Genomic DNA, 19,729 nt, shown 5'->3' with positions numbered 1-19,729 from the left:
CGATATTTCAAAATATACAATTTTTATTTTTTTGTATCAAATAATTGCACCCCGAACATAATCAATAAATTCAATATTGCTGTGAGGGACCAGGATTTCAGATAGCTCTCATCAGAATAGTTCACTATTAACACTATTATTTTAGTCTTAATTTAAGTTTGCGCTTTCTCTGAGGTTGTTTGTTTGCCAAAAAAATTAAGTGCGATTCATTTTCAGCGATTAAAAGATCGATGAAATACTATGAAACCATAATAACAGATCTCCACGAACATTGCTACTACAATTTCCAAGCCTTTATTCTAAAATGAAGTAGTTGGGCTGGGATTGAACTCATTCGTACTTTTACATGCAATTTGCACGCATTGACAATCAGACCGAAGTCAAACAATGAAGTTGTCTAATGGAAAAAGCGAAAAATATGCCGCATACAGTCCACGACCGCGAGCCCCGTGCAATCATGCGCTGTAATGAAAAACGATTAAAGAAGAAGAAAGAAAAACAACAGGGGGAGAAATAGTGCGATTCGCGAAAGTCAGTGGCATTTTTCCACAGGATGCGAGACGCATTAGCTTTTGTTCGCTAAAAGTCCAATAAAGCAGGGCTGCCAGTCTCAGAGCAGTTTCCGAGCTTTATTAGAACAGGCACAGTAAAGCCAGTAAATCCAGCCTTACATCTCACTGAAATAGACCCACGGCAGTGCCCTGCAGAGAGCCGCCTCAACTTCCAGTTGTTTGCCTCTTAAGCCAAATGGACACTTGGAATGTGTCGACTACCCTTTATTTCCATAAACATTCATCCCGGCACATGCTGACAGAACCTCTGGGGAGAAACTCTGCGCTTTCTGTCGCCTATCCTGAGGTCTTGCCTGCGTGCGGCACAGCGGGAATTTGTGCTGCATTGCTGCATTTATCAAAGCCATTTTCTCCTGCGAGAATAAAAATGCCACGAGCCCAGTCACCAATGTGTCACGTGAAATAAATAAAATTTGGTACAGCACGAAATGTTAAAAGGTGGGCTGACAAAATATAAAAAAGCCGTACGGTCAATGCACGTCACCAGGTCTCGCATTCGAAACTAACTAATAAACAAATAAATAAATACAATTTAAGATCACAACAAGTCTTAAATAACTTAAATAGTAATTAAATAAAGTTACCATCGATGAATTGCTGAATTATTGTAATATAAACAAGGATATCTACCTCATCTTATAGTAAATAGTAATAGTAAAGAATAGGCATTTTAAAAAAGTGCCGGTGTATTTTAGTTTTCGGGTTAAAACCAACAAGGAGGGAAAAAACTGACTTTAAAACAATGGAAGCATTTTATTTTTACACAGAGACTGATAGGTCTATTAGTAAAATCTGTTAACTTTAGAAATATTTTCTGCATTATGAGTCAATGGTGACATTCTCACCCAACTCTACAAAATGCTAAATTACCCAATAAATATTCAACCCATGACATTTAATATTTTGGTTTTCATCTTAAATTATCTCTTTGCTTACAAAGAAAAGAATCTAAATTATTTAACGAGAAACGTTGGTACTTTTTTTGCATTCTGATAAACTGCATTACTTTGGTTGAAAAGGGAAAACGCATTATTTAATAAATTAAATAAATGTATTATCAAATATATTCTCACAGTGTAGTTTGTTTTTAACGCGACTTCGAATTTTTCAACCTAGGAGCTGCGTGCTCCTTTGGATATGTGTCAAACCCTGATCATTTTTTGTTGCGAAACTGAAAAAAAAAAAAGAAACAAATAAAGAAAGAAAATCTAATTTGAAAAGGCTCGTTTAGGTGGAAGAATGTAATTGGGCTAAAAACTTGCTTAAAGCAAGTTCACCCAAAAATGAATCATCAATTACTCCCCCGCATTCTAAACCAAGATGACGCTTGCGTGGAACAGAAAAAAAGATTGCATTTCACTGCACAGCTTTTCCATGGGTTTTCTATGTAAACATGCATTGGACAGATTTTTTGTAGCGCCACACACAAGAGATTGCATTCTTAAAATGTCACACTTAAATGAGAAGTTCAACTCAAAATAAGACTTTCCTGTGTCTCATCTTTTAAAATGCGAAAACACGTCCTGTTTGAATAGCTCCTTAGACATTCTGCTTTAAAATTTTGTGGGGAAAGTAGTTGTAAAAGACGCTGAGCAAACATAAAAATATTTAAAACCTTCATCTAGGGTGAAATACTCGTCTAAATTTTAAAATAAGCAAAGAATACAACATCCCACACACATCGTAATCCCAGAAACAAAACTTGCCTTTTCCCCCCCTTTCAAATTTGCAATTAATGGTCCAGCTTAATTTCCAATTTACTTTTTCTACATTAACCTAAAGACTCAAATTACTAGAAAGGAAGGGATGTATTTGGCTGCATCATTAACGAGATCAAATCGCATTCAAAACCTGCAATCGTTGGATAATTTCCAAAACTGAATGGCGTTACACACAGACGTCTCCTTCCTCCCATATGGTTCATAACCGCATCTACATATGTCGAAAACCACACTTCCTTCTTTCACAAGAATGCGCATCCATATTTTAATCACAAAGAGATGAATGCACGGGGGTTAGTTAGGTTAAAAGCTTTTCAAGCATGCATGTTTTATCAATATTTAATATTAGGTTGTGCTGGCGAAGCGTTTTTGCGCTAGTGCATGCTAGACAATAATAACAACTTCATCAATACTGTAATGAAAAAGTATTACTTTAGCAGTTTAAAAGTGACATTTGAATACTTGCTAAAGTCTCGTAAGCAGTTTGTTTGGCATGAAACCTATTTATTTTAAAATCACTCTTAAGCACACAGAAATATCGAGTAAAATAAGCCATTTTTAATTGCCACCCACTATGATTCATTTTTCCATTAAGCCCGCTGCAATGCATACCGGGATTGCGTTCTCTATAAAGGATACTGATTTGAGATTTTTGGTTAAACCAAGGCATCATGGGAGGCAGCATAATTAGGCTCGCTACCTTTTAAAACAGCCTCGGCGCCTGTAGCGCACCCGCAGTGTGAAGCCTTATAACGCTCCCTCTGTAGTGCGCTCGCATTTTTTCTTTTTCATAGCAATCGAGTGTTTATTTGTTATTTACTCAACTCAGTCCGAAAGCCACTCAATCATTACATATATATATACAAGGTTCGCAAACCCGCTGGATGAGTTTGGAATCTGAACCTGTGACCTGATTAAATTAACTTCGACCAACCTGACACGCTGAATAATTCAAGTAGCAATATGTGTTGCTGTAGCTCTCAACTAAAGTGAGCTTAATGGGCCCCTAGAGATCCATTTACAGCGAGCGAGTTTATAAACCTGTTGGGTGGGGGAAAAGAATCCTTAGTAACTGCAGTCGGGACGTAACGTTATTTATGGTCTCTGAACGAACATGTAAGAAAGATCCAAGGACAGAATCTTTAATCGCAAGTTAATTAATAGCGATAATAACTGTAAGTGTCACGGCCAGATACACACATCAGTCTTGTATTATGTCTTTAAAACAAAAGAGCAAATGCTCATTATAGAGGAGGATGAGTCAAAAAAGCTCCAATGAGATCGTTTTGTCTTTTTTTTCTTTAACTCCTACGTCCTTTTCGAAAGGACTAGCGAAAGGCTGGTGCAAAGGGTAATTACTTATTTTGACTGACTTATAATGAAGTAATACGGATTGGCTTTACAATCGCCTTTTTCAGATTTCAAGAATAATTCGTTTCAATTAACTCGCCTCTCATTCATCACGATCTCCCGCTCTTTTATCCTTCCGGGGCATTGTGAAGAGACTGTTAAACTCTTCTGTGCGGCGCAGGCATGATTGACGGACAGCTTCTCTTTGGCGAGCTGACGTTTGCCGCGAGACTCATTCAGATCCTAATGCTCCAGGCCCTCGGCTGCAACGCCACAAAGCCACGGCGAAAGGACGATTATGTAAACATTACGAAACGGCAAGACGACAAGATGCGCCGCTGCATTTACACGCCGCCGCTGACTTCCGAATAGCCCTGTTGACGACTGCGCTGGTCATTTGGGGTTTTGGTGATTGAAGGATGAAATGGTGGGAGCGATTAAGTGATGAGAAGAGACTCGTTTGGGCTTTAATAAACATTGATTGATTATGACCCTCACACTCTAATCAGTCTCATTAAAGCAGAGAAAGAGAGAGACGTCTGAATTCCCTTTTGAACATGAAATGACATTCAGACATTCAACACGTTAAGAGACATCTTTGGGGAAGTGGTGCGCCCTTGGCAATCGAGCGCAAGATGAAATGAACACGGAACAGCTACAATTTCCCTATGCAGCGATAGGCATATTTCAATAAAACCTTAATAGTATCGGTGATTCACGCGAAATCATTTATTACAGTACGAAAGTAAAATGCTTGTTTTTTTTAAAGAAGCTGCTCTCTCATCCTTGTTTGTAGAAACAAATGAAACCGATACACACACACACACACACACACGCACGCAAAAGACTTAAAAATAATGATTAAAACCGAGGTGGTGTGCTCGGTTCGGGTGGACTGCCAGCATTTTAATCTTTTGACTTTTCTTGAAGACGTGCCAAGAAAGAAGAGTGGGAGTTTTTATGATTTTTTTTTTTATGATTATTATTGTAAATCTTGTTAAACACGGTATTGGTGAAACATCACAAAATCTGTCATTTAACTCAAACTGTTCGTGCACGTCCCTCCTGCCCTGTCTTGATAATACTGAACAAAGAATGAGAAGGAGAATCATTTTTAGGTGTTTTCTGAACGTAACTAACATTAACTTATTACTTTACTTTTTATTTAACAATTTATTGGTAAATTTAAAGGTAAATTATTATATATTATTCCATATATTAACATTATTTAATGTAAATAAGTAAAATTTAAATTGTGTCATTAATCACTTAACCATATGTCGTTCTAAACCTGTAAAAGCTTTGTTCATCTTCAAAACACAATTAATGAACACTAAGGTGTACAAAAATATGAAAGACATGGTCAGAACAGTCCATCTGCTAGCTGGGGTTTAACTGTAATATTGTGAAGCGACGAGAATACTTTTTGTAGAAGGCTTACCTTTGTTTTTCATCCAAAATATCTTAAATTGTGTTCCAAAGACGAGCAAATCTTTTACGATTATTACTATACAAATAATCGGTCACACTTTATATTAGGTGGCCTTAACTAATATATATTTACATCAATTAATAAGTACATTGTACAAGTACGATGCGGAAGGCAGAATGTCACAGAATTTGTCTGTGAATATTAAGATACAAAGATACAATTTAAATTAAGTAAGTAAAAGTATTAGTAAAGTACAGTATAGTAAAATAAATTAAAATAAAGTAAAAAAAAAAAAAAAAAAATAAAATATATATATATATATATATATATATATATATATATTCATAAAAATATTTTAAATAACAAAATTATATTTATATATTTTCTAAATATAAACTAAATAAATCTGAGATGCTTTTAATCATTAATATTTCATAAAACCATTAAAATAAAAATTTTAAAAAAATAATAAAAACAGAGTTCGCTAAACAATAAAACTCAATTTGTGAAAGGAATAAAATGTATTTCATAGGGCCTTAAAAACTTGATTTTATTGATTTCAATTAATTTGCTTTTTTATTATTATTTTTAACCATTTAAAAAATAAAATAATAAATTGATGAATTAAACTATTAATTCTAGGGAGAAAAGTTGGGGGGCCCCTATAAACATTTTATAAACAAGTGCTACATTCTGTTCAGCACAAGCTCCCCTATTGTCTGTAAGCATTAGTTCTGTGTAAATACAAACGCAAAAACAGCTAAGCATGTAACACATCATCTATTCTCAATTCCAGCACTCCACAGTGCCTCTGGATCCAATATCAGCACCAGAGTAGTTCGCCGGGGGCTTCGTTAAACAGGTTTCCATGGGCATACAGCTGCACACGAGTCTGATATCACTACAAACACGCTCTCTGGAGCGTTCACGATTCACGCATCAAACCACGCTACCTGGCAATCTGACAGCGCTTGCCTAAATGCATATGCCAACAATAAAGTTTGGTGGAGGAGGAAGAATGGTTTGGGACCGATCCATGGTGCAGAACAGGCCCCTTACACTTCAAATGTGGGAAATCATCTCAAATCAACAGCATGCGATACTGAAGATTATTTAGCTCTTCCAAGTTTGGAGAAGCTGTTTCCCGTCTTAGCATTATAATGTCCAAACACACAAAGCGTAGTCCAGAAATGCTGATGATTTAACAACAGTACAGCTCATTAAAGTGTGAATGACTTTATTGAAATATATCAAAATAACCCAACAAAGTGCGTGTTTGAATAGTATAAGCTGAGGGAGGCAAATCTCACTTGTCACTTAATACACTATAATGGGTCCATTATGTGTTAAATAGGACTGTAAGTGCAGACTCTAACCCCATCAAACTTACTCGATGACTGCTTCATTAAATCCAGGTTAAAATAAATTCTTTGAAGTACATGATACAATTTCGGTGTAAGGACACTGTCCCCTCATGAAATGGAAACATTAGACAGCATCAGCAGAAAAGTTTCTTCCACCCTTCCTTCCTCGAATACCGTACTTCATTAAAAAAACACACTAGCTCATGTTTACCGCTATGCAGCGTGGCATAGAGACACGGACCAAATGAGGACAGGCAGGATCCCGCCGGGAGTATCTGTATCTTTATCTGTTCATTATAAGCGCTATCTAAAAATATCTGAGGAGGGTGAAATACAAGATTTAATAAAAAGCGAAGCCTTCAAATATTTACTCAGGGAAAATAAAATGACATTAGGTTATCTCTGTTCTGTTCTGAATGATATTTGATTCGAGAAAAGGGCCGGCCTCAAGAAACATTAGTGCCATTTAAATGAACTTTAATGTTCAATCCACCCAAAATATTTTGATTAGTGGTCGTGACATGCTGGGATTTCAATGGCTAATGTATAGCGCTGTACGGCTCTGTGGTCATTTTAACCGAAGCCGAAGCAAATCATTGTTTGTCATTGAGGTTGAAATGTCTTAGCGCAGCACAAGTTCAACAGAAAGTCAGGGACAGGGACAAAGATTTTTCTCAAAATACGCTTTGAAGAGTTTAAGAAAGGCCGAATATGAACGAAAGGATACACTGTAAACAGAGTTGCTGTGATTTCAGTACTCAGAGCCACTGTAACCTTAAATACACGTAAAATTAAATACACCGTAACCTTAAATACACATTTCAAAAACGCATTTAGAAAGCAGGAAACAATCATAGGGCAATGTTGCTATAATAATTGAAGATTGAGAAGTTAATGGATAACAGATGGCAGTATGAGAGTGGAAAAGGAGAAATGATTACAGTTTATAAATGTCTATCATTATTTAAGAAAAGCAAGAAAATGTTGCATTTAAACATGCCCTTAAGCTTAATTCAAAACAAGCAAATCGATGTCACTAATTAGGTCATATCGCTATAATAAGCCGTCAGTCGCAATCCAACAAACGCCAATGAAAGGCAGATCCAAAACATCACAACCTTTTGTTCTAACGGTCAAATATAGTACATTTTGTTCTGTACAAATTTCAATTCGCTTCGTCCATTCAGGGCGAGCGCGTCTACAGATGAATGTGTCTTATTAATGTTTAATGAGCAATCACTTGTACCACTTGTAATGGTATCAAACAGATACAGCTCATCACAATGCTAATTACAGGCTGAATTCTGCAGCAGGGAATAACAGAAGACTCGGAGTCCTTCTGCCTGATCGCTATATGTTTATGTAATAACTTAATATCTCGAAACGTACATTTAGCTTAAAAGTTTACATACATTCTGCTAAATCTGCAAAGCATTCATTGTTTTATCACAATAAGAGGGATTTATTTAGCGCTGACCTAAATTGGATATCTCACGTAACAACATACATATGGTACACAAGAGAAAATACTGTTTGAATAGATTGCATAGGCTTGATTCTCGCCGTTTTGTTACCTGAATGATCCACGCCGGTGTTTTTGTTTAGTCCTAGCCGTTCATGAGTCCCTGAACAGTTAAACTGCAGAAAATTCCCACAGATGGTTTGGTATTTTGGCATTGTTGTGTATTTGAACCCTTTCCAGCAGTGACTGAATGATTTTGAGATCCATCTTTTTTTATACTGAGGACAACTGAGGGACTCGTATGAAACTGTTACAGAAGGTTCAAACGCTCGCAGATGCTCCAGAAGGAAACACAAAGCATTAAGAGCTGTTTTTTTTTTTCATTTGAAGATCGGGGTACATTTCTTTTGTCTTCTGGGTCACATGTATCTACCTTTTGTAACTCCAGAAGGGACACGAATTAAATAAATAAAACCACACACACACACACACGCATTTTTTTTATTTGAACGTGATTAATCACGATTAACTGTTTGACAGCACTATAAAAAACAGAGCTGTGGGTCGTTCAGGTGACAACACAGTATCGATAAATTTTTGTTTTATATATTTATACCTCACCCCTACCCTAAACCTACCCACTTCTTAACAATATAAAACACACACAGGCAAACACAAGCTCAGTCTCAGGTACTTATTGCAAAAACTGATCATAAGCAGCATAAGAGCTTTACAAACAAGCCGCGTTGCATTCCAAGCCCTTCTGAAGCCACGCGCTTTCACGTCTTTATGTGAAGAAAAGAGTAAAACACAAGGCTGAAAACGATCCCACTCCGTTAAACGCTCACATCTCATTCAGAAAGATACTCTCGTCCCGTAGAACGACGCAATCTGTCACGAGACGTACAAGAGCCAATAGCATTTCACAAACAAGGCTGACGTAATTGACGGCAATACGTGACGAGTCGGGAGTGAGCCCGGCTTACAACACAACACATGAAAACGTGTCTTACGCAAAATATCTCATTCAGGTCAGGAGTAAATGAAAAATAGCATGCATTTCGCATGAGCTCTTTTATTTAAAAGTAAAACATTTTGCAGATTCTGCAAGGTGTACAGCATGTAAACTTCTTACCTCAACTGCGTCGGTCTAAATATAGTGTAAGCACAGGCCTTAATATACTTCATTTGATAACATCTAAGTGAACTATTTCTATTGAAGTCAAAAACAGTAGCGACTGGACTCGGCTGAATATACCAATCTAAGTAATAAAACGTAGTTTTTGCACATTTCCGTCTTTTACCACCCGCAATAATTAAATAAGTGAAATAACGGTCCATCACCATTCCTGTCACAAAAGCAATATACCAACCACAAGACAAAAAATCTTTGAAAAACAACCCTGTGTTTGTGCCCTTAACATTTAGCTTGTTTTTAAGAGAGAATCTCGCTGGTTAGATGAAGGACCTTTAATTGATTATCCTAATTGACTATAATTATCTGTAAATGCCTCCCTGAATAAATATTAGGAAAGACCTGAAAGCGCTTGAATCAGCAAATTCTGCAGCGCAGGTGATTAAATAACTATTCCAATTTTAAACCCACTTTATTTATTCTCCAAACTGTTTCTAGCCAGTAATTCTCGCAGCAGCGGGATGAAATGCGCACTCTCCCAAGCGTGACAAATTACACAATTTACCAATTTAAATGGTAAAATACTTTCTCCTGTCCCATCTTAGCATGCCTGTAATGAGTGCGCTTCAGAATACGCAGGTTCATTTTTTTCTTTCCCGAAAAGCAGTTATCGTTGCAAGGTTCAAAATAAATTTCGAAACAAATTTCCGAAAAATCAATCAATCGATCCAAATTTGATAATTAATTAAGAAAATCTATCATGGGTTATGCAAACATGAAAGCCTCAAAAAACTCTGTATCTAAAAACTAAACTAAAATAACAATATGGAAGAATTTGAGCATTTCTCAACTTCTTATGTTATCGGTGCTTGCTCCACTCCGCTGTCAATCCCACAATCCCCGTGCGAGCCTGCCGCTCAGCTTCAATGGAGAATGAATTCGATATGCCCGCTCATGTCTGCTCACTTCGCGCCAGTGGACATGTACAGCAACTGTTGCTCAAACTTATGGCTACCTATTTTTTTAAAACAGTAACCCAACCATCCACATCGTATCCTGCGATACAACCACACAGAAAACACGGAGCAAAACCTGATGACCGCCAAATGCGTTTAGCACCAGTGGCATTTTCTTTTGAGAAAATGTAGGTTAATTATTCCTGCAGTTGCAGTTGGGTGTCTCTACACTCATACACAACCTGACCCCAGCAGAAGAAACGCTGGGACATTATGTTTATCCTTGCGGGATATAATGCGACTCTTTGTGTAATTACTGCATCTCTTTTCTCTTGGGTGCTCTTAAAATAACTTCAATATCCTTTATTGTTTAACCACCGCATTTCTCGTGAGAATATTACACAGCGAGATGAAGAAAGTGGGGTTTTGTTTAAAGAAAGATTGCAACAATGACAGCGAGAACAACAATGAATAAACTGACTTCGGATGAAGGTATGCTGGACAGAAAAAAAGAAAGAAAAAAGTGAAGTGTCCTCATGCATTCACGCCTAAAACCAGTTTTTAGCCAACTCTGCATTGTACACAGGCATTCATAAAATGCATTTTGATATTAAAAACTGTCCCGGAAGTCCTGTAATCTCGGTGGGCAGTAGAGCAGCTCTAGGGTAATGAAGCAGACTGAGCAGGATGGCTGGTTTTGGTCCCAGGTGAAACCACGGAACATGCTTTTCGGTGTATAAAACTACAGCTTACATGCTTCAGTACTCTTTAAACATAGTAGAAAATTGCTCTCAAAGGAGGGAGAGCATTATGTGTACACATGATACCTAAAGTACTACGCGGTGCTTGCTCTGTCATTCAAAAAAACATTCCTATTATGCAAGAAACCATTGAAAATTAGCATTTAAAAATGCATCATGTCTCTTTCGATAATTAGTTGATTAGTCAAGAATACCGCTAATATATTTAAAGAGAACAAAATTGCATCCCTGTGACATTTTTTGTTCAAAGAAGAGACAGGGAGACTTTTAAATGCCTGTATTCAATAAGCTAGCTACAAACAAGTCTTCTTTCAGATCTTATCATCTTTCCGCGTGTCACTGACAAGACACAAACTTGACGTGACAAATCCTGTGAAGTTATTCAAACGGATGTTTAAAAATGCGCTCTTTACAGAATTCACCAGTCGCAATCAAAAGGGTTTTTTGTTGTTTTTTTTAAGTACAACTCGATGGCATGAAAAAATGCACTCATTCTACAGACACTAATGAAGAACGACACAAAATGCTCCGTATTGTCCACTCATCCCTGATGAGCACAGCTCCGAGGTGGCCTTGGTCTACACAAGATGACTCCTTTTATCTAGTGGTATGTTGATAACTGAAAAACGTCCGCATAGTTGATTTTGTTGGGAAGGACTTTAATTTCGAATCGGTCGAATGTAGCTCACGATAGCTTCTGATCTCACTCCCCCTTTCGCTTCCCTTTTACTCCACTTTTCTTTAAACTTGTAGAATACTAGACAAATGCGCCCAAAAAAATTCTACACCCCCTGATCTTGACCGCGAATGCATCAGTGCCTTTGAATCTAGCCCTTCCGAGAAGGCGTGGTAATGCAGTAGCGCTTCAAAGGTCAAGTTATATGTGAAGAAAATGACAAGCTCGTGCAGAACACACAAGCTGTTTTAACTATAGCTCTCAAAAGGGATTTCTTTTTTCCTCCTCCTTTTTTCATTATATAGAGCATGTTCTTCCATTTTGCACACATAGTCTTTGAGATCTTTTTATGCTTTGCATTTTAAAATGATGCCTTTTATCTGTTATTTAAATTATTACACGAAAAAGCGTAAAACCATTTTATACTGTATACAGTCATTTGACAAAGAAAAGACACTCTTTTGAATACCATGGCTTTCTGTACCATTTGGTCCTTGGCATAGTACACCATATCACTGTGTTTTTTTACAAAAACTAAGACAAAATGGAAAAAGCTATTGGTGACGAACTAAGGACACCCTTACCGTTATCATAGGGATTACTGGTCGAGCTCAGTTAATCAATACCGCCAACGAGTGTGAGTACCTCTATAAAAGCAGAAGTTTTGCTCTGGAACTTGTGTTAATAGCATAGAGGAAAGGAAACAGCAATTATCTTAGATAAGCAATTGCAATCAATCTGGAATTCAGCAATTTCCAAAGAATCTGAAGTGCCATGTGGAAAATGATTCAAAAGGTGGAAGACATTCAAAAGAAATCCCAAGAGTGGGCCTCTGAAAAAATTCACCCGAACTTGCAGGCAGCCCAAGAACTACACCTCAGACTCTACAGTCCTCAGTTAGCATGATAAATGATAAGGTTTGTGACCAGACCACACAAGCATGGCATGTTTGAAAGGTTCTCCAGAAGAAAGCAGAATAGCTTAGGTTTGAACCATAAGTCATCTAGAACAATGTCTTTTGAACAGATGAGGCCAAAGTGGAGATGTTTGGCCATAATGCACAGTAATATTTGATGAAATCCTAAAGAGCATAATCAAAACAACCACCTCATACCAAAACGCAAACATGCAGGCGGAGGGCTGGCGATTTTGGGCTTGTTTTGTAGCCATGGGATCTTTTAAATCGTTATTGAATCGACTGTGAACTCCTTTGTATAAATATTATAGAGTCAAATGTAAGGCCATCCATCAAACAGCTAAAGATTGGTCAAAAATTGGGTGATGCAACAAAGCAATGATCACAAGCCAGACTGAGAGACTGAGAGATATTGATATCCATATATAACTGCTCACAAACCTCAATAAACCGAAGCAATGCTCAAAAGAAGAGTGGACCAAAACTGGATACTGATAAAGTCATACAAAAAATGTTTACTTCAAGTTATTGCTGCTAAAAATGGATCTGCAAGCAACTGAATTGATTAATTTTTCACCCGTGACTTTTCCATATTGGCTTTATTTTTGTTTAAATAAATAATGACAGCGTGATGTGTCAGTTCTTGTTGCTCATCTGAGCTTTTGCTTTCATTTTCCAAACATTAACGCCAAAGACCAGATTATTTATTTATTTTTTAATATAGAGGAAACCAATGCAATTCAATAGGCAACGTTTTATGCACGAGGCCTCAAGACTCTTATGAAATTGACTAACCTTGTCTTTATCCACTAGATAACACAGATTTTATTGTTACAACTGTTCTTGAATATTGAAAATTGTACTTTTAAATGTCATTGCACAGCTAAAACTGCATAGAAAAATCCTTTTATCAAAAGTAAATGAATAAAAATAAAAACCTCTACTTCACCTTTTAAGGTCAGCACAAAATACAGGGTGCCATAATAAGACATGATGTACTGCTGTAACTCAGTACGTCTCTAGACAAACAGGTCCATCATAGCTTGATAAAAACGCACTCCATTAAAGGTCCGTGTAAAACAGCTTTCTATCCAGATGTCACTGCTGAAATGGTGATGGCTGAGAGAAAGACAAGTGGCATAATTTACTGGCCATTTTATGTTTGAAGTCGCTGTAATTCTTACAGTTTGCTGAAAGATTTTGTTTATGATAAGTGAAGTGTTATATCCATGGCTTTAGAAAATCCTGAGGAAACGCATAATGGCAATTAAATTAAGACGTTAAAGTCAAACAGTGTTCATTTACCACAACAGCTCTCGAATAGATAAAGTCTTGGCCTTGACATGTTCTTTTTTTAAAGAGCTGATCTTATTTTCAACATGTCTAATGCACAAAGTTGGGTGTAATTACCCTGGTGACACAGCACATCACAGGTTTTAGTTCATTTTGAGTTATAAAGGCTTTTAGCTGTAGGGGTGACAATGGTCCCATGAAAGCTTTGTATATAATAGTGACTTTTGTAATGCATATGAGGTGTGCTCAATCCTAATGGGATGCAGACTGTGTATGCACTATATTGGTATTGTATTGTTTCAGATACTTAAGCTTTGTAAGTATTATTAGATATTGGACTTGAAATGCATGCCCATTTTAACATATTTAAACATTGCTGTCAACTGTACTGTAATATATTTAATTACATTTTTATAATTAATATAATTATTTAATTTTTTAACTGCAGATAATACAAATAGTGTATTATATTTCACAAGAAAATACCTCTTAATTAAATCAACAGTACATTTAATTAAATGTATTACATGCCATTTTTCATACTTGTGATTGTATTTTTTTGCAGTAAATTTAATATTTAAAAAACAAATAATGTAATCTTTATAGATCTTAAAATCTTCCATTGCATTTTGACATATATATATATATATATATATATATATATATATATATATATATATATATATATATCATATTAAATGTTTTGTTGCTTAAAGTTGCTTGTAGAATTTAAAAGTTATTTACATTTTAAATTAAATTGAAACAAAACAAATTAACATTATTTTGGAAAGGATCCGCTTCTCAGTATCATATTGGTGCATCTCTATTGTTCAGAGTATTTCGGTTTAGTTGAAGAGCACGCTTTAAAAACTCATTCATCACTCATTATATCCACTCGGGAACAGTGTGCTCTTCCAGAAAGCTCATACATCTCTCCAGCCTAATAATGAAGCTATCCGCTTCTTTTTCTCACAGTTTAAAACACTGTGAGTAATGTGTGGGCCTGCTGAACATCAAGCTCAAAGACCCGAATAATTCCAAGGTCATTTCAGCACTAACTACTACATGTTCTCTCGCAAGACTAGACCACTGAGGTACAGAGGGAGGAGGAGGAAGGCCAAAGACAGAGAGAACAAAACAGAGCAAGAAAGGAGGCTGGAAAAAGAACACAGAGATAAAGCATCGGCCTTATTCATTTAAAGGTTTGTCTTATAATTATGCCCATTTAACACGAGGACTAAATGCTCCCCAGCTCACGGCCAGAGTGCTCTAGATTTAATGATGAAAGGTAATTTGATGCACAGTTGTGCCCCCGTGTTTTGCCCCCACACCTGATCAAGCCCCATGGACCTCTTTCATCATGGACCATTCAGCTGCGTTTCAACAGACGCACTGAGGTAAACTCAGGTAAATCAAGCCGCATTCTTTTTAAAGGTCAAAAGTGCCTTGATTTGCCTGACTTCACCCTGTGTAGTGAACCACGCCATAAACATCCAGACAGGACAGGTTTCTCCTCTCCCTACATGAGGTAACAATGCTCACAAACAGGAGCTTTCTTCAATCACAAAAACGCATCTTGTTTGACCACTAGACTTCTGAATGAAATGCTTTGAACGACGCGTGAATGAAAAGCTACAGCACCACTGGAGAGCGAGAGTAATAGCGCGTGCGTACGTTTGAATCCCGGCAAGTAATAAAAAATTCGACTCATTTCCGCGAGTCGGTTCTTTCGAGCAGTCCGTTTCGAAAAACGATTCAGCGATTCGTTTACGTAATTACGACGGCACGTGGTCGTAATTATTACAGGCTTTCAAACGTTTTCGTTAGGCCATATATAGGCAGGCGCATAATAAAATATATATTCCGTTCAAAACTAAGGCCAAAAGAAACAATTATGAAAATGTGTAGGCTAATTGTGTAATGAGTATGTTTAAATCCCTTAAGACCTCAAATAAATTAAGTTTGTTTTAAGTTTACTAATTCAGATTTTAGTTTAAAAATGATCCACAAAGATGTGCCACTATACTAAAAATTAGCCCACTTCCAAGATGACCGACCTAATAAAAGAAACACTTCCCACATTCACTAGCCTACGTCCTGAATTCCTGGGCTGACCACAAAAAAAGTTATAATTATAATTTTACGTTATCATTAAAATTATATTGGCTTTGTTCAAGCAATGATCAAAGTCATGCCTTTTTATCCCTTTGCGTCGAATTTCATACGATTTGAAAGCGATTACACTCCGCAAAAGAATCTCGACGCAATGAGTGGTGACCGCTCGGACCGATTTAGCCCGGTTCATTAAAACGATTCGTCAAAAAGATTCGACTCTCGAGCAACTCGTTTTCGAATCGGACGTCGCTAATCCCCAGCCGCGGCGCAAACGTGTCGCGCTCTTCCCGTTCATGTCACGCGTTCACAAACACACCGCGTTAAACAGATCCCATTTAGCCAGGATCCACAAGACAGCTTTTACGTTTAAACTGTGAATTTCTCTTTAAGATCTAAAGTTAGGGAAAATCTCAATCTGCGCGCGCCACATTAACATAAGGTTCATATGAGAAAAAAAAAACTCTTGTACTTACCTCTCAGCAGCACGACGATGAAATGCAGAGTACGGAGACGCAACATGTTTGTTCTCCCTCTGTGAGAAACTTCCATCTTTACTGGATGGCACGGAAGGGCAGTGAAAGTGAACAGGGATCCCTTTGCGCGCGGAGAGACGATCACAAAATTGCGCGATTAAGTTCCAGCACGGCTCTCGGGGGATATCCAGAAGCACTCATCATACCGTTCTTCACTTCACGCCGGGCTCGGTTCACTTTACTTCAGGTCAAAAGAGACTTGAGTCCGAGCATCCCGTCACGCTTTAAAGGGAACGTACGGGTTCCGCCAAAGATCCCGAAAGATGCCGCCGCGTCTCCTCGTTACGCGACGGATCCTTCGCGAACGCCGCGCTTTCCTCACATCCGAAGTACGTTCCCGTGCGTCTGCGGTGTCGTGGCGTTAGGCAGCGGCGAGCGGATTTGATTTCCGTTCCTTGGCTACTTTTGCCTTTCTAGTAAAGTCTGGCGGGTCGGGGTGGCGTTGCTGTGGGATTTGTTTTTCCCCCACCGATGCGTGATGCGCAAGGCAGGATCTGTGTTTCCTCCGCATCCGCTCTCGCCTCCTCTAATGCGGAATTATCCCGCACATCCTAAAAGTTGCTCAAGCGCACGATCGCACCGCTTGCGCTTTCCATATCCCCGGCGTCGCTCAGAATGACCCGCAAAGACGAAGCACAGCACTTGGCCGGTTCCCTTCTTCAGGAGACGAATTTAGAAACCAATCTGATGTTCACGAACGCACGAAACAAACGCAGCTTAAAAATAAGCGCGTGTGGGTTCGAAGAGTTTTCCGCGCCGACCTCTCCTCTCCTCTCCACTCCAGCGCAGACACTGGCGAGTCCAAACTGAGGCGCGGGGTTAAAGCGTCGCCCGAGGCGCCAACATTCACATCAAGGGCTACCCGCAGACCTCTGTGCAAATAAGCTTCACCTGAACATCACAGCAGCTATCGCGACGCATCCCAGATTCTTAATAAACGGCGAAACGCATCCGTTTACTAGAGCGGGCGAAATAAAAAAAAAAGTTGGAGACGCAAATGGAAAAAAGTTATCGGTGGTTGACAGCTGTCTGCGTTGCCAAGTGCGTAAGCGAGCAAACATTAAAGTGGCTTGGCAGAAGTTCATTTGCGCCGTTTTGACGGTAATTATTGGCGGCAATGAGTACGGCGATTTGTGATGTAATTTGAATCACTGCAAAGCAACAGCGACCCCTTGTGGGGGGGAAACGCGCGCGTACTTGTGTGGGTATGTCCAGCGAAAAACTGTCAAATCTGAAATGACCCGAATGTGGAGTCCAGCCAAAAGCCTGCGAGGAAAACGGCTGATAAACGTAATAAACGCCTTAATGAAAACGTAAAGGTCCGACAACGTTAGAGGAGTTACGGCGTCTAAAATATCGTTCATTGTGTGTAAAAACAGTGGAAGTGGAAGTCACCATGCGAATATGAGAAGGCGGGCAAAGTTGAATAAAACAAAGAGTATTGCTAAAACACAATTTAGTAAAACACTGTGTCGCCCGCTGCTTCCTGGTCATTAGTTTTCTGAGTGAAAAGAGTTGATTTTCTGGTTCGGCGTACAGAAGAAGACGAGGAAACAGTTGTGACAGATGATCTAAACAGATGACGGGCTTGTATGTGTAGTTTATTCCGGAGCGAGCTGCTTACATTTGTTCTCTAATGTCTAATTCCCAAACTAATTTTGCATTCCAGAAGCCATTGCGTTGTGTGCCACTGTCATGCCAACCGAAATTTACAAGGATTGATCAGTTTCATATGCGATGCATATAAAGCTACGGCTTGGTGGGCCGCCGCAGAATGTTTTTGCACTTAGTTTGCATTTCAAGACAGGTTTTATCAGATCCATTGGGTTTGTTATAAAAAGCATCCATCAGGGCTGTCAGACGAAACTGTCGAACACCGAGTTAATGTTCGCGCATCAATCAATCAACTCCTCCGCAATGCAGCTCAAGTACAATGCCGTTAACGCAATTATAAGAAATCCCTCCCCGTGCCTTTAAAATCAAGTAGCATCTAGCAAATATAAGCTCGTGCAATAACAAGATGCGCGACTCTTCGGTTTCCAGACGCTGATGCTACGCGTCTGACATAGATACACTCAAGAGATGATTGCTTCTGAAAGGAAGAGAAACAACCGCGTCTTCAACGAGCTACTCGACAGACTCCTGTAGCCTGCGTGCAACACCCCTTTAGCAGCCACTTCGCCGTTTGTGCTTAAAAAAAGAAAGCCTGAGCCGACAGGACCACCGCAGCATCATCACGTCCTCCGAGAACCCTTGAACGCGAGCTAAACGCGGCCTCGCGCACATTGAGATCGGAGCGCATCCACACGCACGTCTATCTTATGCTTAATTAAGTTAGCGCGCATCGCGCTTGAATCCTAATGAGGACGTTCTACCACATTAGCGAACGATAGGAAAGAAAGCTGGCAGTCGGCCCGATTAGAAAAGAGAGAGAGAAAAAAACGATTGAATACAAAATGCAATTATAATCAGCCGCTTCATCTACAATCAGGCTTTCATGTAAGTCTTTTGCGCCTCCATTTGTTGATGAGGGCCTTTGATGTCTCGCGACTCGCAAAACAGATGAGAGGCGGGAAAAGGGGATTGGGGATCAACAGGTTGGGTTAAATGAACGCCGGTGTTATTTACTAAATGGCGTGCTGCAGGATCCCCCGGAACAGAAGTGGTTTAGGCTAAAGTTGCCTCGACTTCATTAGAGCTGACACGAACAGAAGTCTGAAGGGTCGAACAGCCGCTTTAAGCCGGTCTTGGCTGCTTTAAAGGAGGTCTTTCAGCCTGGTTTTGATGTAAAAAACGTGACCTGTTGTACCATTTCCCGAAGCTCTTTCCTAACCAGACATAAGATAAGATTGAACCAGATAAATGTAGACAATATAACATTTAGTTACAAAAAAAAAACAAACCCAAAAAAACTAAGCACTAGCTCATCTAATACACACACACACTGTAACAAATGTAACTTTATTGTAAAGTGCTACCACAAAAAAGTGTAAAAGTAGAATTAAAATGTATGGTTAAAATGATTTTTATTCCATTATTAACAAATAACGTTAGATTGGTTTAAATAAACACATTAAAAGACGCTGAACCCCAATGACCCAAAAGCACTAGTAAGTCATTGAGAAAATATCTTGTTCTGTGCTCCACACAAGAAAATTATACAGGTTTCGAACAATATGAGTTTAAGTAAATGATGAGAGTTTTTTACTTTTGTTGTGAACTATACCTTTAAATATAGATATCCTCCAACACTGATTATTTAAAAAAAATATTTGATTGAAGTAAACGGCATTCATACATTCGTGTGTGTGGCTTGGATATTTTTTAGACTGTGTATCTTTGCAGAAATCAAATCGCGGTAACGTTTAGCCGTTACACATCACATTCTCCAACAGAATAATAAGTACATTTAAAGTGAACTTCAAACGTGCGTTTTTAAACAA

At 38.5% G+C, this 19,729-nt stretch overlaps 1 protein-coding gene across 1 annotated transcript in view; it reads right to left on the bottom strand.

Moving 5' to 3' along the window:
- si:dkeyp-14d3.1 (transmembrane protein 132C) overlaps nucleotides 1–17,337 on the bottom strand; it is a 180,031-nt gene extending 162,694 nt beyond the window's left edge. Inside the window, 1 exon segment of the mRNA XM_043246074.1 lies at nucleotides 16,227–17,337. Within this exon segment, the coding sequence (XP_043102009.1) occupies nucleotides 16,227–16,302 (76 nt within the window). The 5' untranslated portion in view covers nucleotides 16,303–17,337.
- Nucleotides 17,338–19,729: the final 2,392 nt, after the last annotated feature.

The sequence above is a fragment of the Puntigrus tetrazona genome, chromosome 8 (assembly GCF_018831695.1).
Source record: "Puntigrus tetrazona isolate hp1 chromosome 8, ASM1883169v1, whole genome shotgun sequence".
In the NCBI taxonomy this organism is placed as follows: Eukaryota; Metazoa; Chordata; class Actinopteri; order Cypriniformes; family Cyprinidae; genus Puntigrus; species Puntigrus tetrazona.
This window is presented reverse-complemented; position numbering and strand designations above follow the sequence as displayed.